We start from the raw sequence: 21,010 nt of genomic DNA on the forward strand, positions 1-21,010 counted from the left end.
GTGGGTCCCCATACCCCCGTGGGAACCACCCGAGGCCCCTCAGACACCTGTGGGTCTGACCTGGGGCTCCCAGACATCCGCGTGCCTACCGTGGGGACCCAATTGTGGCCCACGGTGACCTGCGGAGACCACCTGGTGGGCCATGGCGCCTGGCGGGACCCACCAACAGGCCTCCAGAACCTGTATGAAACAAGTTGCTGGTAACCTGTAGGTCTGTGAGGTGACCCGTCAGGCCCACCGCGGCCTCACGTGGGCCTGGGGTATGAACCCTGTATGTAAAAGAATAAATCATGTATTTATGGGGGGCACAGGGGGTGGGTAATGTATTTAATAAATAGAATGATGTTTATTGTGGGGCAGTGTATTGTTTTTATTGTGGGTACTGGGGGTGGGGGGAGGGGGTATTAGCCCCAAGGGTATGTGGGTAGGCCTCCCGGCTGGGTAGTGGATGAAGGTGGTTAGGCCTCATGGGGTGGGGGTTAGTGGGGGAGGGTATGTAGGCCTCCTGAGTGGTGGGTGAGGGTGCATTAACCCCTTAATGACTGTAGCGGTTAATAACCGCTATGGTGATTAAGGGGTTAGGGGACATTACATTGGCTATTGTGATTGTTGTGCATGTTTTGCAGCACCGGAGGGGCATGGGCAGGGTGAAGATGAGGATGAAGACGGCCTTCATCGTGGGTGCCTGTAAAAGGTAAGTGTAATATGTTTTTACTGTATTTATTGTAGTTTATATGTATTTAAAATGGGCAAATGCATTATTATCCATATGTGGATAATAGTAATTTTGCCCATTACTGTATAGTATGTGTTAGGGGGTGTATTTAGTTATAAATATTGTTTATTATTTTTGGAGGTGCAACAGTGGTACCGCAGGCCCGCGGGTACCCCGGCACTCCCGCGGGGACCCCCGCACTCCTGCGGGGACCCCCGCTTGGTGAGCCGGGGACCCCCACCCCCGGACCCCTGTGGGGGTCAGCCGGGGACACCCATGCGACCCCCGGGCTCCCTCGGGGACCCCCGTGGGGTCAGCCGGGGACACCCGCCGGCCTGTTGTATGGGTGTTGCGCATGCAAAAATGAAAAGCAATTATTTTTTCTAAGTCCAGCTTTTTTTGCGTCTACTCTGACCTGACGTGTTCTGATCAACGCAACTTTCGCGCTAAGGTTGCATTGCTTAGTGCATCCCGCTTAAGGGCAGAATTTAACGCAAACAGGGTTACGAAATAGCAAAGTTGGATTTAGAAAAAATTCCTGAAAAAAGTAATTTTTAGAGCGCAAAGTGCCTGTTTGCATTGCTTAGTGCTTCGGGTTGAGCTCAAAATCACATTCTAAGAGCAGTTTGCGCTCTAAAAGTGATTTAACTGAGCTTAGTGCATAACCCCATATGTGTCTCGAAACCTGTCCTGATGTTCCTAATGTGTTCTGACATGCGAGTTTTGAATTTTCTAATGGTACGACCGACATAAAATTTGCCACATGGACAGATTAAAAGATAAATAACAAAAGAAGAATCGCATTAAATAAAATCTTTGATTTTATATTTAATGTTCAAATGATGGGACTCAAACTCTTTAATTAAACTACCAAGTAGGTTGTTCATTCTGCAACTGACACAATTGTTACATTTAAAAAAACCAGATGGTCTCGTATTATTACTCAACCAATTCGAATTCTTATTCACATCTTTAATCTGGCTACGGGCTATCTGATTTTTCACATTACTCGCTTTAGAAAAAATCAGTTTTGGTCGATCTGGCAATAGATCATGTAATTGGGTCTTTGATTAAAATAATCCAGTGTCTGTTCAGTGTCTTTTTTTATATCAGTGGCCTGACTACTATATTGAGTGAATAAGGAGAATTCACTAGGATTTGGTATATCCCTTTTAGGCCCATAATTATATTTGATTAAATCTGTGCGATCCAAACCCTTTGACCTATCATAAGCTGCCTCTATAATGTCATCTTTATCATTTTTGTTCTTGAATTTATTTTTCAAGACGACAGCCTGTTCTTCAAAAACAATCTAACTGAGAGCAGTTACGTCTAAGACATCGAAACTGCCCATATGGCACATTATTGAGCCACATGGGATGGTGATTACTATTCGCCAGGATGTAATTATTTCTTTCTACCATTTTATTAAACGTCTTAGTTTCGATCAGCCCTTGTTCTATATAGATTACAAGATCCAAAAATTGAACTCTATCTTTACTATACAGAGTGTTAAAAACCAAATTAAATGGATTAACATTCAAATAGATTAAAAAGGCATCCAAAGATTTTTTTGTCTCCCCTCCACACAAAAATAATATCATCAATATCATCAATGTAGCGTTTTGTGTGTGGAGGGGAGACAAAAAATCTTTGAATGCCTTTTTAATCTATCAGTCGCCTCTGGAAACATTTGCTTTAACCTTTTGGGGGTGTAATACCCCCGTAACAAAATGTTGTACATATTCTCTTTTGTAACTGTACATATAAAAGTTTTGCCTGCATTATCCCATATATCTTCCCAGTCCTCCATTATTATTTCTATCTGGAAATTCAGAGCCCACTGGTCCATATATTTATGGGCCGGGGTATCCTTTTGGGGGATTAAATCTTGGTACAGGGATGAGATCAGGCCCTTTTAATATTTTTTTGTTTTGCATAAATCTTCAAATCGTGTGTAAGGGAATTTCTCTTCATAAAAACCCTGGTGCACAAAATGTCGGATTTTTAAACACCTCCGTCCGATACAAACTATATTTTCTCATCAGTTCCTCAAACGACATCAGCTTATCTTTTTCTAATAAATCTCCCATCTCTAAAATTCCACTCTGTCTTCAGGTTTCAAAGTCCCGACCCTGAAACCCTGGCAAAAACCCGGATTACCAAACGGGCGTAAGTCTAGATAGAGTTGACATAACTTTGTATTTCTTTTTTGCTAACTGACAGATTTTCAAAGTAAACCCGATAACCGCCGGCTCAGGTTGTCTCCCAAGCCCAGTCCTAGAGCTGAACAACAGCTGAGTAGGTAGGCCAGCCGGGTATGTAAGTGAGCTTTCCAGATCCAACCAAGCATAGGTCCCTCCCGGGGAATGCCAATAAATAATTTGTTTCAAATGAGATATGGTGAAGAAAAAAACGAAGCACTGGTTCCGCTATCAGCTTTAATTAAACACAGAGGTGCGTTCCCACAATAAAATATTTAATGGATCAAAAAGAACAGAAATACAGGACACCTACGCGTTTCAGGCTGATAGCCCTTTATCAAGGTTGATAAAGGGCTATCAGCCTGAAACGCGTAGGTGTCCTGTATTTCTGTTATTTTTGATCCATTAAATATTTTATTGTGGGAACGCACCTCTGTGTTTATTTAAAGCTGATAGCGGAACCAGTGCTTCGTTTTTTTCTTCACCATATCTTCCTATCGTCTGAACGGAGGCACGGCATACCCCAGGCAAAGTGGATCTCAAGGCTCCTCATATCATGTGAGTTATATACCTCAGTGAGTCCTTTTCAACTCTCCTTTTTCCCTAAGTGGCTGCAAGGATTTTTGTGTTACATACCCCATGTTATCACCATGATGTTGTTTTAATGCTGGACACCGGCAGGTGTATATTGTCCTTACTTCAGTGCATGTGGGACTCTATTTTCCAGTTACACGTTTATCAATAGGTGTATGGGAGTATTGTTATATCCTAGCCTCAGTTATTGCCTTCTTTGGAGGGGTACTCCGCTTTAAACTTTAGCTATCATCACAATATTTGCTGCTATATTTGTTTTTGAGCACCATGCAACCTTGTTAACTTGTTTCAAATGAGAAGCTATATAATATTTTAGAATATTTTGAACCACTAGACCCCCTCCCTCTTTGGACTCCAGCATAATTGACCTAGCTATTCTCGGTTGTTTATGTTTCCAAATAAATTGCATAATATGGTTTTGGATTTCTTTTATATTTGTATGTGTGACAGATATTGGTAATGTTTGGAAATAATATTGAAGTCTGGGGAGAAAATTCTTTTTTTTTTGTTACTTAAATTTTTTATTGATAATTTTATATACATAAAAAGTAGGGTATTCAAAACAGAAAACAAAAAAGGGGGGGATACAATAATACAAATAAACTGGTTATGAAACAATAAAGGGGAGGGAGATCAGGGAAGGGGGGGAAGGAACAGCATTTGTAACAATATAACACTGTAAACAACAATTTAAATACCACATATATCACTCTGTTCCAAGTATTGTAGTCTATATATGGGGATATACCTGCATGACGGAACCAAAGAGCCCAAATCTCAGAGATTTGCAAGGTACAGTAGAAATGTTCAGAAAGGAATGAGAGGTTTTACATATAGACTATATGCCAAATTTTGTTATTTATTTGGTTTAGGGATGGGGGGCAGGTTGTTTCAAATTTTTGGCAATTGTACACCTTGTAGCGTTTAAAATTTGGGTTATTTCTTTAGCTTTTTTTTGGAGGTATTGACCATTGGTTTTCCTAGCAATATATATATTGGGTCATGTGGGATAGTGATTTCTAGAATCTTGTGTATTAGGGCGAACACTTCCGTCCATGTTTGTTGGATTTTGGGACATGACCAAAATGTGTGTAATACATTCCCCACTTCACCACAACCACGGCAACACTGAGGGGAAACACTTGGGAGGAACGAGTGTAACCTGGCAGGAGTCATGTACCATCTGAATATTAACTTGTAAATATTCTCCTTAATCACAACGCACAATTAATTTTTGAAGCGGCTTCCCAGATATCTTTCCTGATATCGAGGTCTATACTGATGTTAAAATCCTATTCCCAGGATACCATATAGTTATCGGGAGTTTGGTTGCTCTTGATAGAGGATAAACTCTGATATATTCTCGAGATAATGCCCTTTGTATAGGGCTGGCGCAGACACCAGTCCTCATATAAAGTTAAAACATGGGGCTTCACCGCGGTTATACGCCCTATCCAGGAAATATAGTGAGAATTCCAAACTTGTAGATCTTTTCTAATCTTAGAAAAAAGGTTGGGGTTGTTATATTTATATAATGAGTTGTAGTCCCTAGTAAGGTATATCCCCAAATACTTCAGATAGGTCTTTTTACACCTATATTCAAAATGTTGTTTAAGAACATCGACCTCCCTTTCCATTACAAATAACAAATGGGGATAGAAAACGAAGGGAAGGGATTTCCCCCCGGCGGGGAATTAGGGAAGAAAAAAAAAAATTTAACTATAAAGTAAGATATGTAACCAGACACTCATCCCAGATTTGCGGCCTGGCCCTATGTAGCCTGGCGGGCATATGGCTCTACTGGGGGTCACCTGACATCGGGCATGCAGGGCTCCCAGAACCTGCACACCCACCTCTGATTGCACCTTCAGTGCGGCCCACTTAGAATATAAAATGGCCTATAATACATATTAATCCCTGACAACGTGGGACAGATAAACATATATAAAATGTTCATGTTAACGTGTGCTTCTAGGGATAAGCTTCCTGGGTAGGAATACAAATATAAAAACTTGGTTTCCTATTTTATCTCTAAGTTTTCAATGTCTATTAACCTTACATTTTTTATTGCTCTTGGCTTCTCCATGAGGTTTGGTGTCCCCTGTGTCTAAAAACATAAGGCCCTCAGCCTTTCCAAGTCTTTGGGCCAAAGCCCCCTCACCCACCGCCGGGACGTTCTATCCGTGTGTTCAACGGTTTCATTCACCGAACAGTTGCAGTAGACCGGCACCCAGGAACACAATGAGATTAGTCTGGTAGTGTTTTATTTCCCCAGTTTTGCCACGCTTTTGGAGAGGGGAGTCATTGATAAATAATCTCCTAGGTTCCTGGAATAATGAACATTACATTTGGCAGCCAATAATACTAGCCTATGAAAACTATAGGGTTGCTCGGGTCAGACTTACTCCGACAGCCAGTAGAAATTCTGGGACATGATAGGGAGATGATATCCCGGCTTTTTATTGGGTGTCCCTGCTGCCATCTTTTTGTGTTTGTTTACACCAGCACTCTTGGACAGGAGGAGCCTGTAGCTCTAAGTGCCATGGTTTCGCTGCATCAGATAATGTTCAAGCAAAAAGGAATTTCCAGAAGGGATTTCTGTTTTAAACTTGGAATACTCGCAGCAGAACAATTAATTTTAAATTGATCTGATCAACACATGACAGATATTTCTAATACCACAGCTTTCCTAATGCTTTTTCATAGTGTTGTTTGTTCGGGACAAGTGCACAAACAGTATTTGCGTGTAGTTTACCAGTGAATCAGTATAACTATTTACATCTGCTGCAAATTACTTTTATTCTCTTGCTAATGCTTGTGATGTACATGGCAGTAAAATAATGGGCATATTCAACTAAGTTCAATCATCTCAGGTAAGAAACCTACCATAACAGTCTGATGTCAACAGAACGCCTGTGAAACAACACTGATAATTACGTTCTAGGAACATTAGACAGCTGTGTCCAGATGGTGGTCCACATTCCATGCATCTCACTTCAATATATGGAAACATTTAGTGAAATATCAAAATGTAATATTGTGTCTCTGTCTTATGTTTCAGCTTTGGTTTGCGTTTGTTAATGGATTTTCTGGACAAATTTTGTTTGAACGATGGTGCATTGGTTTGTACAATGTGGTAAGTGAGTCATTTTGGTTTTTGATTACACGTAAAAGTGCAGTACAATTCCCTTGTGCTGTTTATGTCTGCGAGGTTTATCATAGTCAATTATCTACATACATACTCAAGATTTCTTATGTTGAACTACATTTTGTGAAAAACATTTTGTTCTGATGCAACATATGCCCAATATTTAAAACAGTTGTTGAAAAGTAAATTTATTATAAAACCACATTTTCCATAAATCAAGTTGTACTCTGTTGAAATCTCCAGAAATATTTTAACGCCTTTTTAGTTTTACATTGGTGGTATTTTGCTATGAGAATAAGGGTTGTCTAAAATCAACCAGTTGCAACAAGACTTGTTTCAGTTTGTTTCAGTAACTGAAATTGATAATAAGCTAAACATAATACATTGCACAAATTGATCTACTGATAGGGAAGTTTTCAAGTAATAATAATAATAATAATAATAATAATAATAATAAGTGCAGTAATGCAGAGATCTCACCAGCAAGGGTAAATAAATGTGTTTGGCAACAATTATTTTGGATTTGTAGGTGAGATCTCTAGTCCTTATACGATTTATAATTCTACTCAAATGCTTCTGTAAACATTGTGTCAGGCTAGAGCAGTGCCTTTCTCCCATCCCAAAATACTTCACTATATATATATACACTTATCCGTTGTGCAGTATTGGATAATACTGCATTTGTTTTTCACTTTTTATGCCCTATTTAATGTATTGAGCTTCGTTGCGTGGCTATATCATATCATGTCATATCGCTTACTCATAATACTATTGATAAAGAAAAACAGTTTGACCAATCCCAGGCAATATGTTGTCCAGAGCTTGTGGGGGCAAATGCACTTTTAAAAATGACCTAAACTGCACCTCAGTGTGTACACACAGCATGAGTGGTATAGCTGTTAATCCCTGCAGAAGCTTCCAAAGTGACGCCCCACAATGCCTTCCTGCTGTGAATGCAAAGCATTGTGGGGGAGCGACTTCGGAAGCTCCTGCTGTAATGGACTGCTGTACCACCCATGCCAAGGTGCAGTTCGGGGACTTACTAAGTTCACAGTCTCCACACAGGTTCAGGAACCCACTATGCTGCCTGAGATCCACCATTACAGATTTTTTGGGGTGAACACATTGGAGATACCTCACAAGCCCTCTGTTGAGAATCACTGCTCTATTTTAAACTCTGCTCAAGGCGGTCTCCTTTCTGTTCTCTCGTTATCTCCTTAATTTCAAGTCCACCTTCTGAATGGGGCATTGGAGCAGCGTAGATTTATAAACACACACACATTTGCACATACCAATCCAACCACATATTTCTGCTATTTACACCTACAGTACTCTTACTTTCTCCAAACACACGTCCTAGATTATAAACTCCGTAGCTCAGGAATTTCTCTTCTTTGCTAGTAAATGTATGCTTGATTTTCTTGTTGTATTATAATACCCTGTATTTTAATGTCTTATTCTGTGAAACGTTGCATTAACCTCTTTAGTGCCAGATGGGCTAGCAATGCGTTGCCAGCCCCTCTGAAACTGAAGGAGTTAAAGAGGCTATCTAAACAGGCGATTTTGTTTGGTGAATTTATTTTTACATAGGATGGAAGCAGGGCGTCTTTGGAGCTGAACCCCATTAATTTCAGCTCCAGGGACCCCCTGGTTCCTGAAATACTTACCTCCATATGGGTTGCTGGTTGCCGCTCCACTCGGCTAGCATGGATCACGTAATGGCGGCTTTTCTAAGCTCCCACATCCTGCGGGCCAATAGGAGGCCGGGATGTCATCCGGTGCGGCTTTCTAATGGCCCGAGTGACGATGTCGCTTTAAAAAGCAGAGAGAAAGGGCACCCCTTTTGGAAGTATCTCTGGAAGCAGGGTGTCCTCATAGCTGAAATGAATGGGACTGAACACCAAAGATCCCCTGCTTCAATCCTGTGTTAATTGCCAAAAAAGCACCTGCTTTGATTGCTCCTTTACGGCTTGGCACTATGTACCTAAAGTACTATATATACGTGTGGACATGAACCACCATAGTTGTTCTCTCAAAAGTCTTTCTATGTTTGCTCATTAAGTATTTCTACTACAAAACATGGGCACCCTTTTCTAGGTCTCGCCTCTCGTTTCCATGTGGTTGTCACCTTCCCCCTCACAAAAAAAAATGACCAGTTGTTGTCTCCACAGATTTTCACCGCCTTACCACCTTTCACATTGGGTATCTGTGAAAGATCCTGCAGTCAAGATAGCATGTTAAAATTTCCACAGCTCTACAAAATTACTCAGAACGCGGATGGATTTAACACACGGGTAAGCCTAAAAGAAATAGCCAGTTATAAAACAGCAAGCTGAATTACAGTAAGCAATATTACATTTTGACTAGTGTTGCAGAGCCACAACCCACCCTTATTTATTGCTTGGCAAGGTTAGCCTCTGTTCCATTGTCAATAGTATTGTTGTATTGTGTAATAACCTTTTTGTTAAATGTTTTGTCTGTCTCATGAAACCTACAGTATACAGTAATTGATTATCCTCATGTAAAAGAAACAAACCATACCTATAGGTACAGATGCAATTAGTGTAGTTTCTATTTATATTATATAATTTCAGTGCTAAAAACATATGCTAGATCACTTTTATTGAAAATAATCGCTGCACGGACATTTCATTTACTCTCAGAGGGTTAGAACCTTTGACTCACAAATGAGATCAGAACTTAGACTTGGCAGTGAAGCAAAAACCTGGGGTAATCCTGGCAAAAAATAGGATTTTTTTTTTGCTCTTCTCTCCAATTTAAATGGTTGAATAGAGTTTCACAAAAGCTATTTAGCATATTGCCACATTCAAAAAGCACATACAGTATCTGAATGTTACCTTATTTTTTTTTAAGATATTTGGCTTAATCTTTGCATGTGTTGTACAGTTTATCACTTAGGGACAAACCTTGATTTCTCTTGACAGCTTCCCTTTATCAATACAAAAGTGTGTGTTAATTTTAGTCCAGCACTAATTCACTTCACACACCAGGTGAGCACTGTTGCACTGATTTGTCCTATTTTCATATATATGTATGTATATGTATGTATGTGTAGCCGGGCACCCCTCTCCTGCAGTTGTTGTTGTCGGATGGGAGGGTTGCAGCAGGGCAGGGAACGCTCCGTTATATCGGAGGTTCTGCGATATAAGGGCGCCGCCATGTTGAGTGTTGGCGCAGGCGCAGAAGGTTGTGGAGCTGGTGGGGAGCAGAGGTCGCGCATGCGCGGGCATAGTTGCCAAAGCCCGCGAAGGAGGAATAGTTCCTATAGGGTGGAGCATAGGGAACTACGAGTCCCAGCAGCCACCGCGAGACCATGTGACGCCAGGGAACCAATCGGGTGGTTGGAATAGCGGGAGGAAGGAAGATAAGGGCGAAGGGGCGCGCACGTTGTGCAGAGCTAGCGGGAGGAGGAAGGAGACGTAGCTCCAGGTGTAGGGAGGCACTCAGCCCCTACCTAGGCCTTATACCCCAGCGCAGTTAGGCCCTGAGTCCCCGTAGAGTGGAGCAGAGATAGGGATTGGCATTAGACAGGTTCCGGTGAAGCCCGTGAAGGAGGAATAGTTCCTATAGGGTGGAGCATAGGGAACTACGAGTCCCAGCAGCCACCGCGAGACCATGTGACGCCAGGGAACCAATCGGGTGGTTGGAATAGCGGGAGGAAGGACGATAAGAGCAAAGGGGCGCACATGTTGTACAGAGCTAGTGGGAGGAGGAAGGAGATGGAGCTTTAGGTGTAGGGAGGCACTCAGCCCCTACCTAGGCCTTATACCCCGGCCCAGTTAGGCCCTAAGTCCCCGAAGAGTGGAGCAGAGATAGGGATTGGCCTTAGACAGGTTCCGGTTCCCTTATTGTGCCGTTCTGTGATCCAGTAAAGAGACAGTGTTCATCTAGCAGGAGGTCTGGGCTCAGACCCTGCTACGGTTGCTGCATCTGGGTGGGATCGCCCCGGATGCCTATTGCTGGAGCCATATCGCATCTGACCCTTTGTGAAGATCCTTTGCAGGCCCGGGTACTGGAGTGCCCGGCAGGTAACCATCACCAAGTGCACCAACTATACCATATATTCATACGGGACATAGTGGCTGCGCAGTCACACATATATTTATCTCACTTGAGGGTGGGGGACATATTGTGTTGGGGTATTGGACACAGGGTGGGATCACCCGGTGATGGGGGGGAGAAGCGTCCTGCGAGACGCAATAGATAGTGTCTCCTCTAGGGAGGGACACCTGTTGATATATATAAGCCTATACAGACAAGTAAAGTCATTCAGTTGTTTATATGCTGTGTGTGTGTATTGATATATAAGTGTCCTGCGAGGAACCACTCCCCCTCTGGTGGGAGCCATCGCAGGTGGAGGCACTGCACCAAGTACGAAGTGTTATCTATTATTACTTGTGCCCCAGGCTCTCCGTGGCGGAGGGTTAGGCCCTGTGAGCCTACAGGTTATACAGCATATGGTAGCGGTCTATGTTCACTAGGAAACAGGGCTACATTTGGAGGCGCTGCTGAGATCTTAGACCTGGGGTGCCCCTTAACACACACACCGCACACTGCCTACCATAGCCCTCCCCTCGCGTCAGAGAGTGCGTGATTGGGTGCGGCAAATGCAAACGCCCGCCGCGTGGTGGCCGTGAGCCAAGTACCTATGGCTTTACCGTTAGAGACATTGCAAACAGCCCTACAACAACTACCCGGTTTTGCCAAAGCCCGCCTGGTAGATGTACTCATAGAGCAAGACTCTAAGTGGAACACCTTGCTAGTTGATTGTCGTCAGGATTTGGTGGTTCTCGAGCCCGCCGTTCCCCAATACCTGCAGCTTCCCAACTCCCCGCCCGGCAGGAGCCCCTTTGTCTACCCACTTCGAGACCCCCCTTGGACGGACTGGGTGACGACTGCCCTACCCCCACCTCCTCTCCCTACCCGGCTAGTGAAGCGGGCAGCTATCAAGGGTCTAGCGTATCTGAAGAAGCTGGATTGTGTAGTGAGATGTTGCAGAAGCTCAATAACAAGGTGGGCCAGCTAACCGCCCCACCCAGTTTACCCCCGTTAGTAGAAGCCCTCTGGCCACGCATTCTCAAAATTACCGGAAATTGAAGGCCTTCTCAGGGACCCTCCCTGTCCCGACGGGGGAGGATGGGATAGACCCATGGAAGGAACACAACCGAGGTGTGATGGAAGAATGGTCATGTACAGACGCTGTGAAACATCAACGCATCATGGAATGCCTGAGACCCCCGGCGTCCACTCTGGTCAGTATTCATCAAGAGCAGCATCCTGATCTGACCTCTCGGATGATGGTCGAATTCTTAACCGAGGCCTATTGTGTAACCGAGTATGATGGAGCCCTGTGGGCCAAATACTATGCCATCAACCAAAAGGATGGAGAAGACTTGTCTGTCTACATCCACCGGGTACAAATTGCGTTAGGACCCTTGCTTCACCATAAGTATGTGACAGCCTCGCAAATGGATGAATACCTCTGCAAGCAATACCTGCGGGGATCCTGCCCCAACCACTCTATTGCAAACATGATCCACGATAATCTCACTCGAGGGAGCCCCCCCTCATTCACCAAGCTGTTACAACAAGTCAAAGAACATGAAGCACATCTACTGCTTCATTCTCCCCAGAAAGCTAACGTAACCGCCCACCCCAAAAACAAAGGGGGTAATGAGAAAAAGGAAGCCCCCCGGATAAACCAGGGCCCAAACGACCGAAGTATGCCGGACGAACCTCGCCTCCGTACAATCGTCGCACTCCGCCAAGGGATCTGTCCTGTTACAAGTGCGGGAAGAAAGGACATATCTCCTATGATTGCCGGATGGGAGAATCTCGTGACAGGAGTCCCTCGCCCAGGAAGTTCACGCCTAATGCTGTGGTGTGTGGTGTCTACGCGGCCAGCGGAGAAGACCCCGTTCCCAACCAAAGTGGCGAAGGTCCCAAGGACGGGAACAATCGCATGGGGCCGGTAGCTCTCATACGGGTACTGGTAGAAGGCATATACTCCTCCACCATATTGGACACGGGATCTCAAGTGACCATCATATATCAAGGGTTCTATGATCAACACCTCCAGAATTGGCCACTGAAGTCGGCCAAACATATCAAAGTAAGAGGGCTGAGCAACGAAGACTACCCCATCGATGGCATAGTGACGGTGTCCCTGGAGATCCAGCAACTCAACACCGGGAAGTCTCACCCCATGAATGTAGATGCCCTTGTGTGCCCGGAACCCAAATACCTGCCTAAATACCCGATCATTCTGGGAACTAATGCGGACATTCTACAAGCTGTTATCTGGGCCTATTTGCAAGAAACCAATGAATTGCCCATGTCCAGTCTCCAGCTGCAGCTTGTCCAGACGAATCTGGACACCCCTCCTTCAGTCTCGGAAGACTATGGACAGTTGTTCTGCGGCCGAGCGGGTCTAACCAAAATTCCGACAGGGGAAGTACAGCGGATGCCCGCCTGGTGCACGTACGCGGAACGAGCGAACACGGAGCAGCTCTTCTCACTAGAGAGTACGCCGGAGGAAGACGCCAACAGAGGATACCGGCTAGTACCTGAATTCCGGGATTGGCCGGCAGCCATCCCTCACCGGATCTATGTAATGGTCCAGAATATATCCCCCTTCACCATGGCTATCGACGCGAGACAAAGAATAGGGAGAATTTATCCAGTCAGCTCAGTGGACGAAGTTGTGCAAGTCAAGGCCACCCGAGTGGAACGCCCCGCCGCGGGGCTGGACTTCGACTTCGGCTCGTCCGGGTTATCAGAGGAGTGGAAGGAGAGACTGCGAGTCCAATTGGAAGCCAGGCGAGATGTATTCTCTACCGGAGAAATGGATGTGGGGTGCAGTCGCAGTGCCCAACACACTATTCAGATGAATGATATGACGCCGTTTAGGGAACGGTCCCGCCGACTCGCTCTTCGAGACGTAGATGACGAGTCGTCCTCCAAGAGATGGAAGAAGCCTGGATCATCACGGAGTCAAGAAGCCCTTACGCCTCACCCATAGTGGTGGTGAGAAAGAAGAATGGGACAGTGAGGCTATGTGTGGATTACAGGACACTGAACAATCGGACGGTGCCGGACCAGTATAATCTTCCCCGCATAGAGGAAATCCTGAACGCCCTCAATGGAAGTAAATGGTTCAGTGTGTTGGATCTCCGGTCTGGATACTACCAGGTACCCATGAGCCCGGAGGATCAAGAGAAAACTGCGTTCATTTGTCCACTAGGGTTCTATCAATTCACTCGCATGCCCCAAGGCATATGTGGGGCACCGCCACCTTCCAACGGCTAATGGAGAAGACCTTAGGGGACTTGAACCCCGAGAATGCCTCGTGTATTTGGACGACATCATCGTCTTTGGCCGAACGCTAGAGCAACACGAAACTCGGCTCCTGAAGGTGCTCGACCGGTTAGCCCGAGAGGGGCTCAAGCTCTCTCTGGATAAATGCCGATTCTGTAGGATGTCTGTGACCTACGTGGGACACATAGTGTCCGCTGAGGGGATCGCCACTGATCCCGCTAAAATAGAAGCCGTAGTAAGCTGGCCCCGACCCGAAAATGTGGTAGAATTGCGCTCATTCTTGGGGTTCTGCGGGTACTATCGCAGGTTTGTGGAGGGATATTCCCTTCGGGCCAAAGCCCTCAACTGCTTCCTCAAAATATATCCCGAAGACACAGGCCGGAAGGCCACCCCTGCCCGACAGCCCTTCGGAGACAAATGGACCTCAGAGTGCGAGCATGCCTTTGTGGACTTGAAGCAGAGTTTGACAGCGGCCCCCGTGTTAGCCTATGTCGACCCCGAACAACCTTTTATCCTACATGTGGACGCTAATCTAAGTGGACATGGGGCGGTGTTGCATCAAAAGCATCCAGAAGGATTGCGACCTGTGGCCTACATCAGTCGCAGCCTGACGGCCAGTGAGCAGAATTACCCAGTGCACAAGCTCAAGTTCCTTGCCCTGAAATGGGCCATCGTGGACAAACTTCATGACTACCTCTATGGGGTTACTTTCGAGGTGCGTACAGATAACAATCCTCTTACCTATATCATGACTTCAGCTAAACTCGATGCGGCAGGACATCGCTGGCTAGAAGCCCTCTTCAACTACAACTTCACCTTGAAATACAAACTGGGTCCCTTGAATGTGGGGGCAGATGCTCTGTCTAGACGACCGGGGCTGGCCGCAACCCCCGACGACGATCAATGGGAAGAAATCCCGGGACCATGGATGCGGGCCCTGTGTTGCACCGCCGCCATCGTGAATGATCAGGTGGCCTTCTCCAAATTAAGAGTGGCCGATTCCCTTGGGTGCGCGTCCAAAGCCATCCCGGAAGCATACAGGGACCCCAGTGGTATGCACGTCACCCCTGACAAGATCATAGCCTGGAAAGACATGGTGCGCTATCAGGTTCGCGACCCGGTCGCGGGAGCCATCCACTACACTATTAAAAAAAAACGTCCAGATTTCCTCAAACATGCCCCTGGCGACGTGGGGGGCATCCTGATGCGGGAAGAAGATACATTCGAAATACGGGACAATTTACTATACCGAGTTGTAGAATACCATAACCACCCAAATAGGAGACAGCTGGTACTACCTAAAATGTTACAATACCTGGTGTTGCAGTCCCTACATGATGTACATGGCCATCTGGGTGTCGACAAGACTTTTGGATTGGTGAGGGATCGGTTTTTCTGGGCAAAAATGAGAGAAGCCGTAGAGCATCACTGTCGGCGGTGTGTGCGGTGCGTTCAACGAAAGACACTGCCCACCAGGGCCGCCCCAATGGGCCATTTGAAAAGTACAGGTACCATGGATCTAGTATGCATGGACTTCCTATCTATTGAACCGGATAGCCGGGGCATCTGCAATGTGCTGGTCATCACTGACCATTACTCGAGATATGCATAAGACTTCCCGACGAAAGACCAGAAAGCCATTACGGTTGCCAAGGTGCTCTGGGAAAAATACTTCATACATTATGGGCTTCCTCAACGACTACATTCTGACCAGGGCAGAGACTTTGAAAGCAAATTGATAAGAGAATTACTAAAAATCTTACACATTACTAAGTCCCGAACCACTCCCTACCACCCGGAAGGAGATGCATTGCCTGAACGATTCAATCGCACGTTACTGGACATGCTGGGTACTTTGACGGGGGTGAAAAAGGCTGAGTGGAGCAGACATGTGGAAACGTTAGTGCACGCATACAACTGTACTAGACACGATTCCACCGGCTTTTCTCCCTACTTTCTGATGTTTGGGAGAGAGTCTCGACTGCCCGTGGACATACGTCTGAGAGTCTCCACTGATGAAGTTCATAATGCCACTCACTTCAAATATGTGCAGAGGCCACAAGAGAGCCTGCAACAGGCCTATCAGCAGGCAGAAAAATCTACAGAAATACTGAATGCGGGAAATAAGAGGCGTTATGATCACAAGGTCAAACATAGAGACATTCAGCCGGGAGATGCAGTACTCCTTCGCAATTTGGGAGTACCTGGGAAACATAAGTTGGCTGACCGGTGGAGAGAAGGAGTGTATGAGGTAGCGTCACAAACGCCTAGTCTTCCGGTCTATCGTATCAAGGACTCGGAGGGTCGGGTGAAAGTATGCACAGAAATCATTTACTTCCTATCCCACAAGTATAGGAGGGGGAAGTGGAATGGCCTGACCCTCATTGGATGGTGAAATGACACGGGTGAGAAGGTCCCGAGACCGACAATACAATCCATCATGAAGGCCCTCAAGAGGGAACCTCTCAAAGGGGCCCTCAACAGCGAGCATCTCCCAGTGGAGCTACAGGTAAAGGGCTCGGGGAGCACACACCCAATGGGGTGGCTCCGGAAAATTCTATGTTGGACCCGCAGAGTCCATGTTTTGTACCGTGTAATGATCATGTAGAGACTGTAACTCCCACAAGGGAAGAGGCTGAGCCCCAAAACCATGATAGTCATTCTCCAGAGGGAGTGACTGAAGAACAGTTAAGGCGAAGTCAGAGAAATGGGCAACCTCCAATGAGAATGACCTATGATCAGTTCGGGGCATCCCATTACGAGGCTCAGCAGTGGGCTCGCAACCGAGTAAAGTCAGTAATCGTGATGTTCAGTGAGATGTATAATCTTATCTAGAGTGTGGAGGATGTCGTTATGGTTGTGCATTTTTCATTATATAATTGTTGTACCAGTTAAAGGTATCGTCCAAGTGGGGACGTTGGAATCCACAGGGGGAGGATATAGCTGGACTCCCCTCTCCCGCAGTTGTTGTTGTCGAATGGGAGGGTTGCAGCAGGGCAGGGAACGCTCTGGTATCTCGGAGGTTCCGCGATATAAGGGCGCCGCCATGTTGAGTGTTGGCGCAGGCGCAGAAGGTTGTGGAGCTGGTGGGAAGCAGAGGTCGCGCATGCGCGGGCATAGTTGCCAAAGCCCGTGAAGGAGGAATAGTTCCTATAGGGTGGAGCATAGGGAACTACGAGTCCCAGCAGCCACCGCGAGACCATGTGACGCCAGGGAACCAATCGGGTGGTTGGAATAGCGGGAGGAAGGACGATAAGAGCAAAGGGGCGCACATGTTGTACAGAGCTAGTGGGAGGAGGAAGGAGATGGAGCTTTAGGTGTAGGGAGGCACTCAGCCCCTACCTAGGCCTTATACCCCGGCCCAGTTAGGCCCTAAGTCCCCGTAGAGTGGAGCAGAGATAGGGATTGGCCTTAGACAGGTTCCGGTTCCCTTATTGTGCCGTTCTGTGATCCAGTAAAGAGACAGTGTTCATCTAGCAGGAGGTCTGGGCTCAGACCCTGCTACGGTTGCTGCATCTGGGTGGGATCGCCCCGGATGCCTATTGCTGGAGCCATATCGCATCTGACCCTTTGTGAAGATCCTTTGCAGGCCCGGGTACTGGAGTGCCCGGCAGGTAACCATCACCAAGTGCACCAACTATACCATATATTCATACGGGACATAGTGGCTGCGCAGTCACACATATATTTATCTCACTTGAGGGTGGGGAACATATTGTGTTGGGGTATTGAACACGGGGTGGGTCACCTGGTGACGGGGGGACGCAGTAGATAGTGTCTCCTCTAGGAAGGGACACCTGTTGATATATATAAGTCTATACAGACAAGTAAAGTCATTCGGTTGTTTATATGCTGTGTGTGTATTGATATATAAGTGTCCTGCGAGGAACCACTCCCCCTCTGGTGGGAGCCATCGCAGGTGGAGGCACTGCACCAAGTACGAAGTGTTATCTATTATTACTTGTGCCCCAGGCTCTCCTGTGAGCCTACAGGTTATACAGCATATGGTAGCGGTCTGTGTTCACTAGGAAACAGGGCTACATATGTATGTATGTATATATATATACTAGCTGAGAGACCCGGCGTTGCCCGTGAGTGAAATTTCCCGCTAGGAAAAGGTGGGGGGAGGGACAATGGACAGGAGATGGGGTGGGGGAGGGACAGTGGACAGGAGGAGGGGAGGGACGGGGACAGTGGACAGGAGGGGACGGGGACAGTGGACAGGAGAGGGTGACAGTGGACAGGAGGGGGGGCAGTGGACATGTGTGGGGGGGCAAAACAGTGGACAGGAGGGGGGGACAGTGGACAGGAGGGGGGGACAGTGAACAGGAGGGGGGGACAGTGGACAGGAGGGGGGACAGTGGACAGGAGGGGGGGACAGTGGACAGGAGGGGGGCACAGTGGACAGGAGGGGGGGGACAGTGGACAGGAGGGGGGGGGGACAGTTTACAGGAGGGGGGGACAGTGGACAGGAGGGGGGGGACAGTGGACAGGAGGGGGGATAGTGGACGGGGGGGGGGGGTAGTGGACAGGGGGGGGTGACAGTGGACAGGAGGGGGGGAGAGTGGACAGGAGGGGGGGGGAGTGGACAGGAGGGGGGGTGAGAGTGGACAGGAGGGGGGTGAGAGTGGACAGGAGGGGGGGTGAGAGTGGACAGGACGGGACGGGGACAGTGGACAGGAGGGGACGGGGACAGTGGACAGGAGGGGACGGGACAGTGGACAGGAGGGGACGGGACAGTGGACAGGAGGGGGACGACGACAGTGGTGGACAGGAGGGGGACGACGACAGTGGACAGGAGGGGGACGACGACAGTGGACAGGAGGGGGACGACGATAGTGGACAGGAGGGGGACGACGACAGTGGACAGGAGGGGGACGACGACAGTGGACAGGAGGGGGACGACGACAGTGGACAGGAGGGGGACGACGACAGTGGACAGGAGGGGGACGACGACAGTGGACAGGAGGGGGACGACGACAGTGGACAGGAGGGGGACGACGACAGTGGTGGACAGGAGGGGGACGACGACAGTGGACAGGAGGGGGACGACGACAGTGGACAGGAGGGGGACGACGACAGTGGACAGGAGGGGGACGACGACAGTGGTGGACAGGAGGGGGACGACGACAGTGGACAGGAGGGGGACGACGACAGTGGACAGGAGGGGGACGACGACAGTGGACAGGAGGGGGACGACGACAGTGGACAGGAGGGGGACGACGACAGTGGACAGGAGGGGGACGACGACAGTGGACAGGAGGGGGACGACGACAGTGGACAGGAGGGGGACGCAGAGGCAGGGTGGGGGGGAGTGAAAGGCAGGGGGAGTGAGCGCCGGGGAGGGAGGTGAGTGTGATGGGGGGGGGGTGTGAAGAGAGGTGTGTGCGTGTGTGTATACCCGGCGTTGGCCGGAGGCAGGGGGGGCGTCAAAGGCTGGGGGGCCTCAAAGGCAGGGGGAGGGGGGGCGTCAAAGGCAAATGGGGGGCGCCGTCAAAGGCAAGGTGGGTGCGTCAAAGGCATGGATTCCTCCCCCTGCATTTCCTCACCTGCCAGCATGCCACGCTCCTCGGGCTGCAACTGGTTGTCTCCCCCCTCGTGGCCTCCGCCGACTCCCAGTGGCACAAAGGAGGTATTAACTCCCTGCCGCCCTCCTCCTGCTCCTCGGGATGTTGAGCCTTAGAGAGCGTGCTGGGGGAGTTGTGTGAAGTGGGGGGGGTGAGGTGGGTGAAGTGGGGGGGGGAGAGGTGGGTGAAGCGGGGGGGGTGAGGTGGGTGAAGTGGGGGAGGTGGGGGAGCGACACACACGTGACACCTACCTGTACTTCCGGGTGACGCCATCTTCTCAATTGGATGGCGCGAGGGAGGAAGGGGGTTATGCCGGTGAAGGGAGGTGAGTGTGATGGGGGGGAGGAGGAGAGGTGTGTGTGTATACCCGGCGTTGGCCGGAGGCAGGGGGGGGCCTCAAAGGCAGGGGGGGCGCGTCAAAGGCAGGGGGGGGGCGTCAAAGGCAGGGGGGGGCGTCAAAGGCAGGGGGGGCGTCAAAGGCAGGGGGGGGGCGTCAAAGGCAGGGGGGGGCGTCAAAGGCAGGGGGGGGCGTTAAAGGCAGGGGGGGCGTCAAAGGCAGGGGGGGCGTCAAAGGCAGGGGGGGGCGTCAAAGGCAGGGGGGGGCGTCAAAGGCAGGGGGGGCGTCAAAGGCAGGGGGGGCATCAAAGGCAGGGGGGGGCGTCAAAGGCAGGGGGGGGCGTCAAAGGCAGGGGGGGCGTCAAAGGCAGGGGGGCGTCAAAGGCAGGGGGGGTGTCAAAGGCAGGGAGGGGGGGTTGCGTGAAAGGCAGGGGGGGGGTTGCGTGAAAGGCAGGGAGGGGGGGTTGCGTGAAAGGCAGGGAGGGGGGGTTGCGTGAAAGGCAGGGAGGGGAGGGGGGTTGCGTGAAAGGCAGGGAGGGGAGGGGGGTTGTGTGAAAGGCAGGGAGGGGGGGGTTGCGTGAAAGGCAGGGAGGGGGGGGGTTGCGTGAAAGGCAGGGAGGGGGGGGTTGCTTGAAAGGCAGGGAGGGGGGAGGGTTGCGTGAAAGGCAGGGAGGGGAGGGGGGTTGCGTGAAAGTCAGGGAGGGGAGGGGGGTTGCGTGAAAGGCAGGGAGGGGGGGGTTGCGTGAAGGGCAGGGAGGGGGGGTTGCGTGAAAGGCACGGAGGGGGGGTTGCGTGAAAGGCAGGGGGGTGCGTGAAAGGCAGGGGGGGGTTGCGTGAAAGGCAGGGAGGGGGGGAGGTTGCATGAAAGGCAGGGAGGGGGGGGAGGTTGCATGAAAGGCAGGGAGGGGGGGAGGTTGCATGAAAGGCAGGGGGGGGAGGTTGCATGAAAGGCAGGGGAGGGGAGGTTGCATGAAAGGCAGGGGAGGGGAGGTTGCATGAAAGGCAGGGGGGGAGGTTGCATGAAAGGCAGGGGGGGGAGGTTGCATGAAAGGCAGGGGGGGGAGGTTGCATGAAAGGCAGGGGGGGGAGGTTGCATTAAAGGCAGGGG

The 21,010-nt window shown here is 49.0% G+C and overlaps 1 protein-coding gene across 1 annotated transcript in view; it reads left to right on the forward strand.

The window, feature by feature from the left end:
• Positions 1-21,010, forward strand: part of ATP8A2 (ATPase phospholipid transporting 8A2) — a 691,321-nt gene that overhangs the window by 439,460 nt on the left and 230,851 nt on the right. Inside the window, exons 31-32 of the mRNA XM_075592224.1 lie at positions 6,575-6,649; positions 8,833-8,955. Coding sequence (XP_075448339.1) covers positions 6,575-6,649; positions 8,833-8,955 — 198 coding nt within the window. The remainder of the gene's footprint in view (positions 1-6,574; positions 6,650-8,832; positions 8,956-21,010) is intronic.

This window comes from Ascaphus truei, chromosome 3 (assembly GCF_040206685.1).
Source record: "Ascaphus truei isolate aAscTru1 chromosome 3, aAscTru1.hap1, whole genome shotgun sequence".
Classification (NCBI taxonomy): domain Eukaryota; kingdom Metazoa; phylum Chordata; class Amphibia; order Anura; family Ascaphidae; genus Ascaphus; species Ascaphus truei.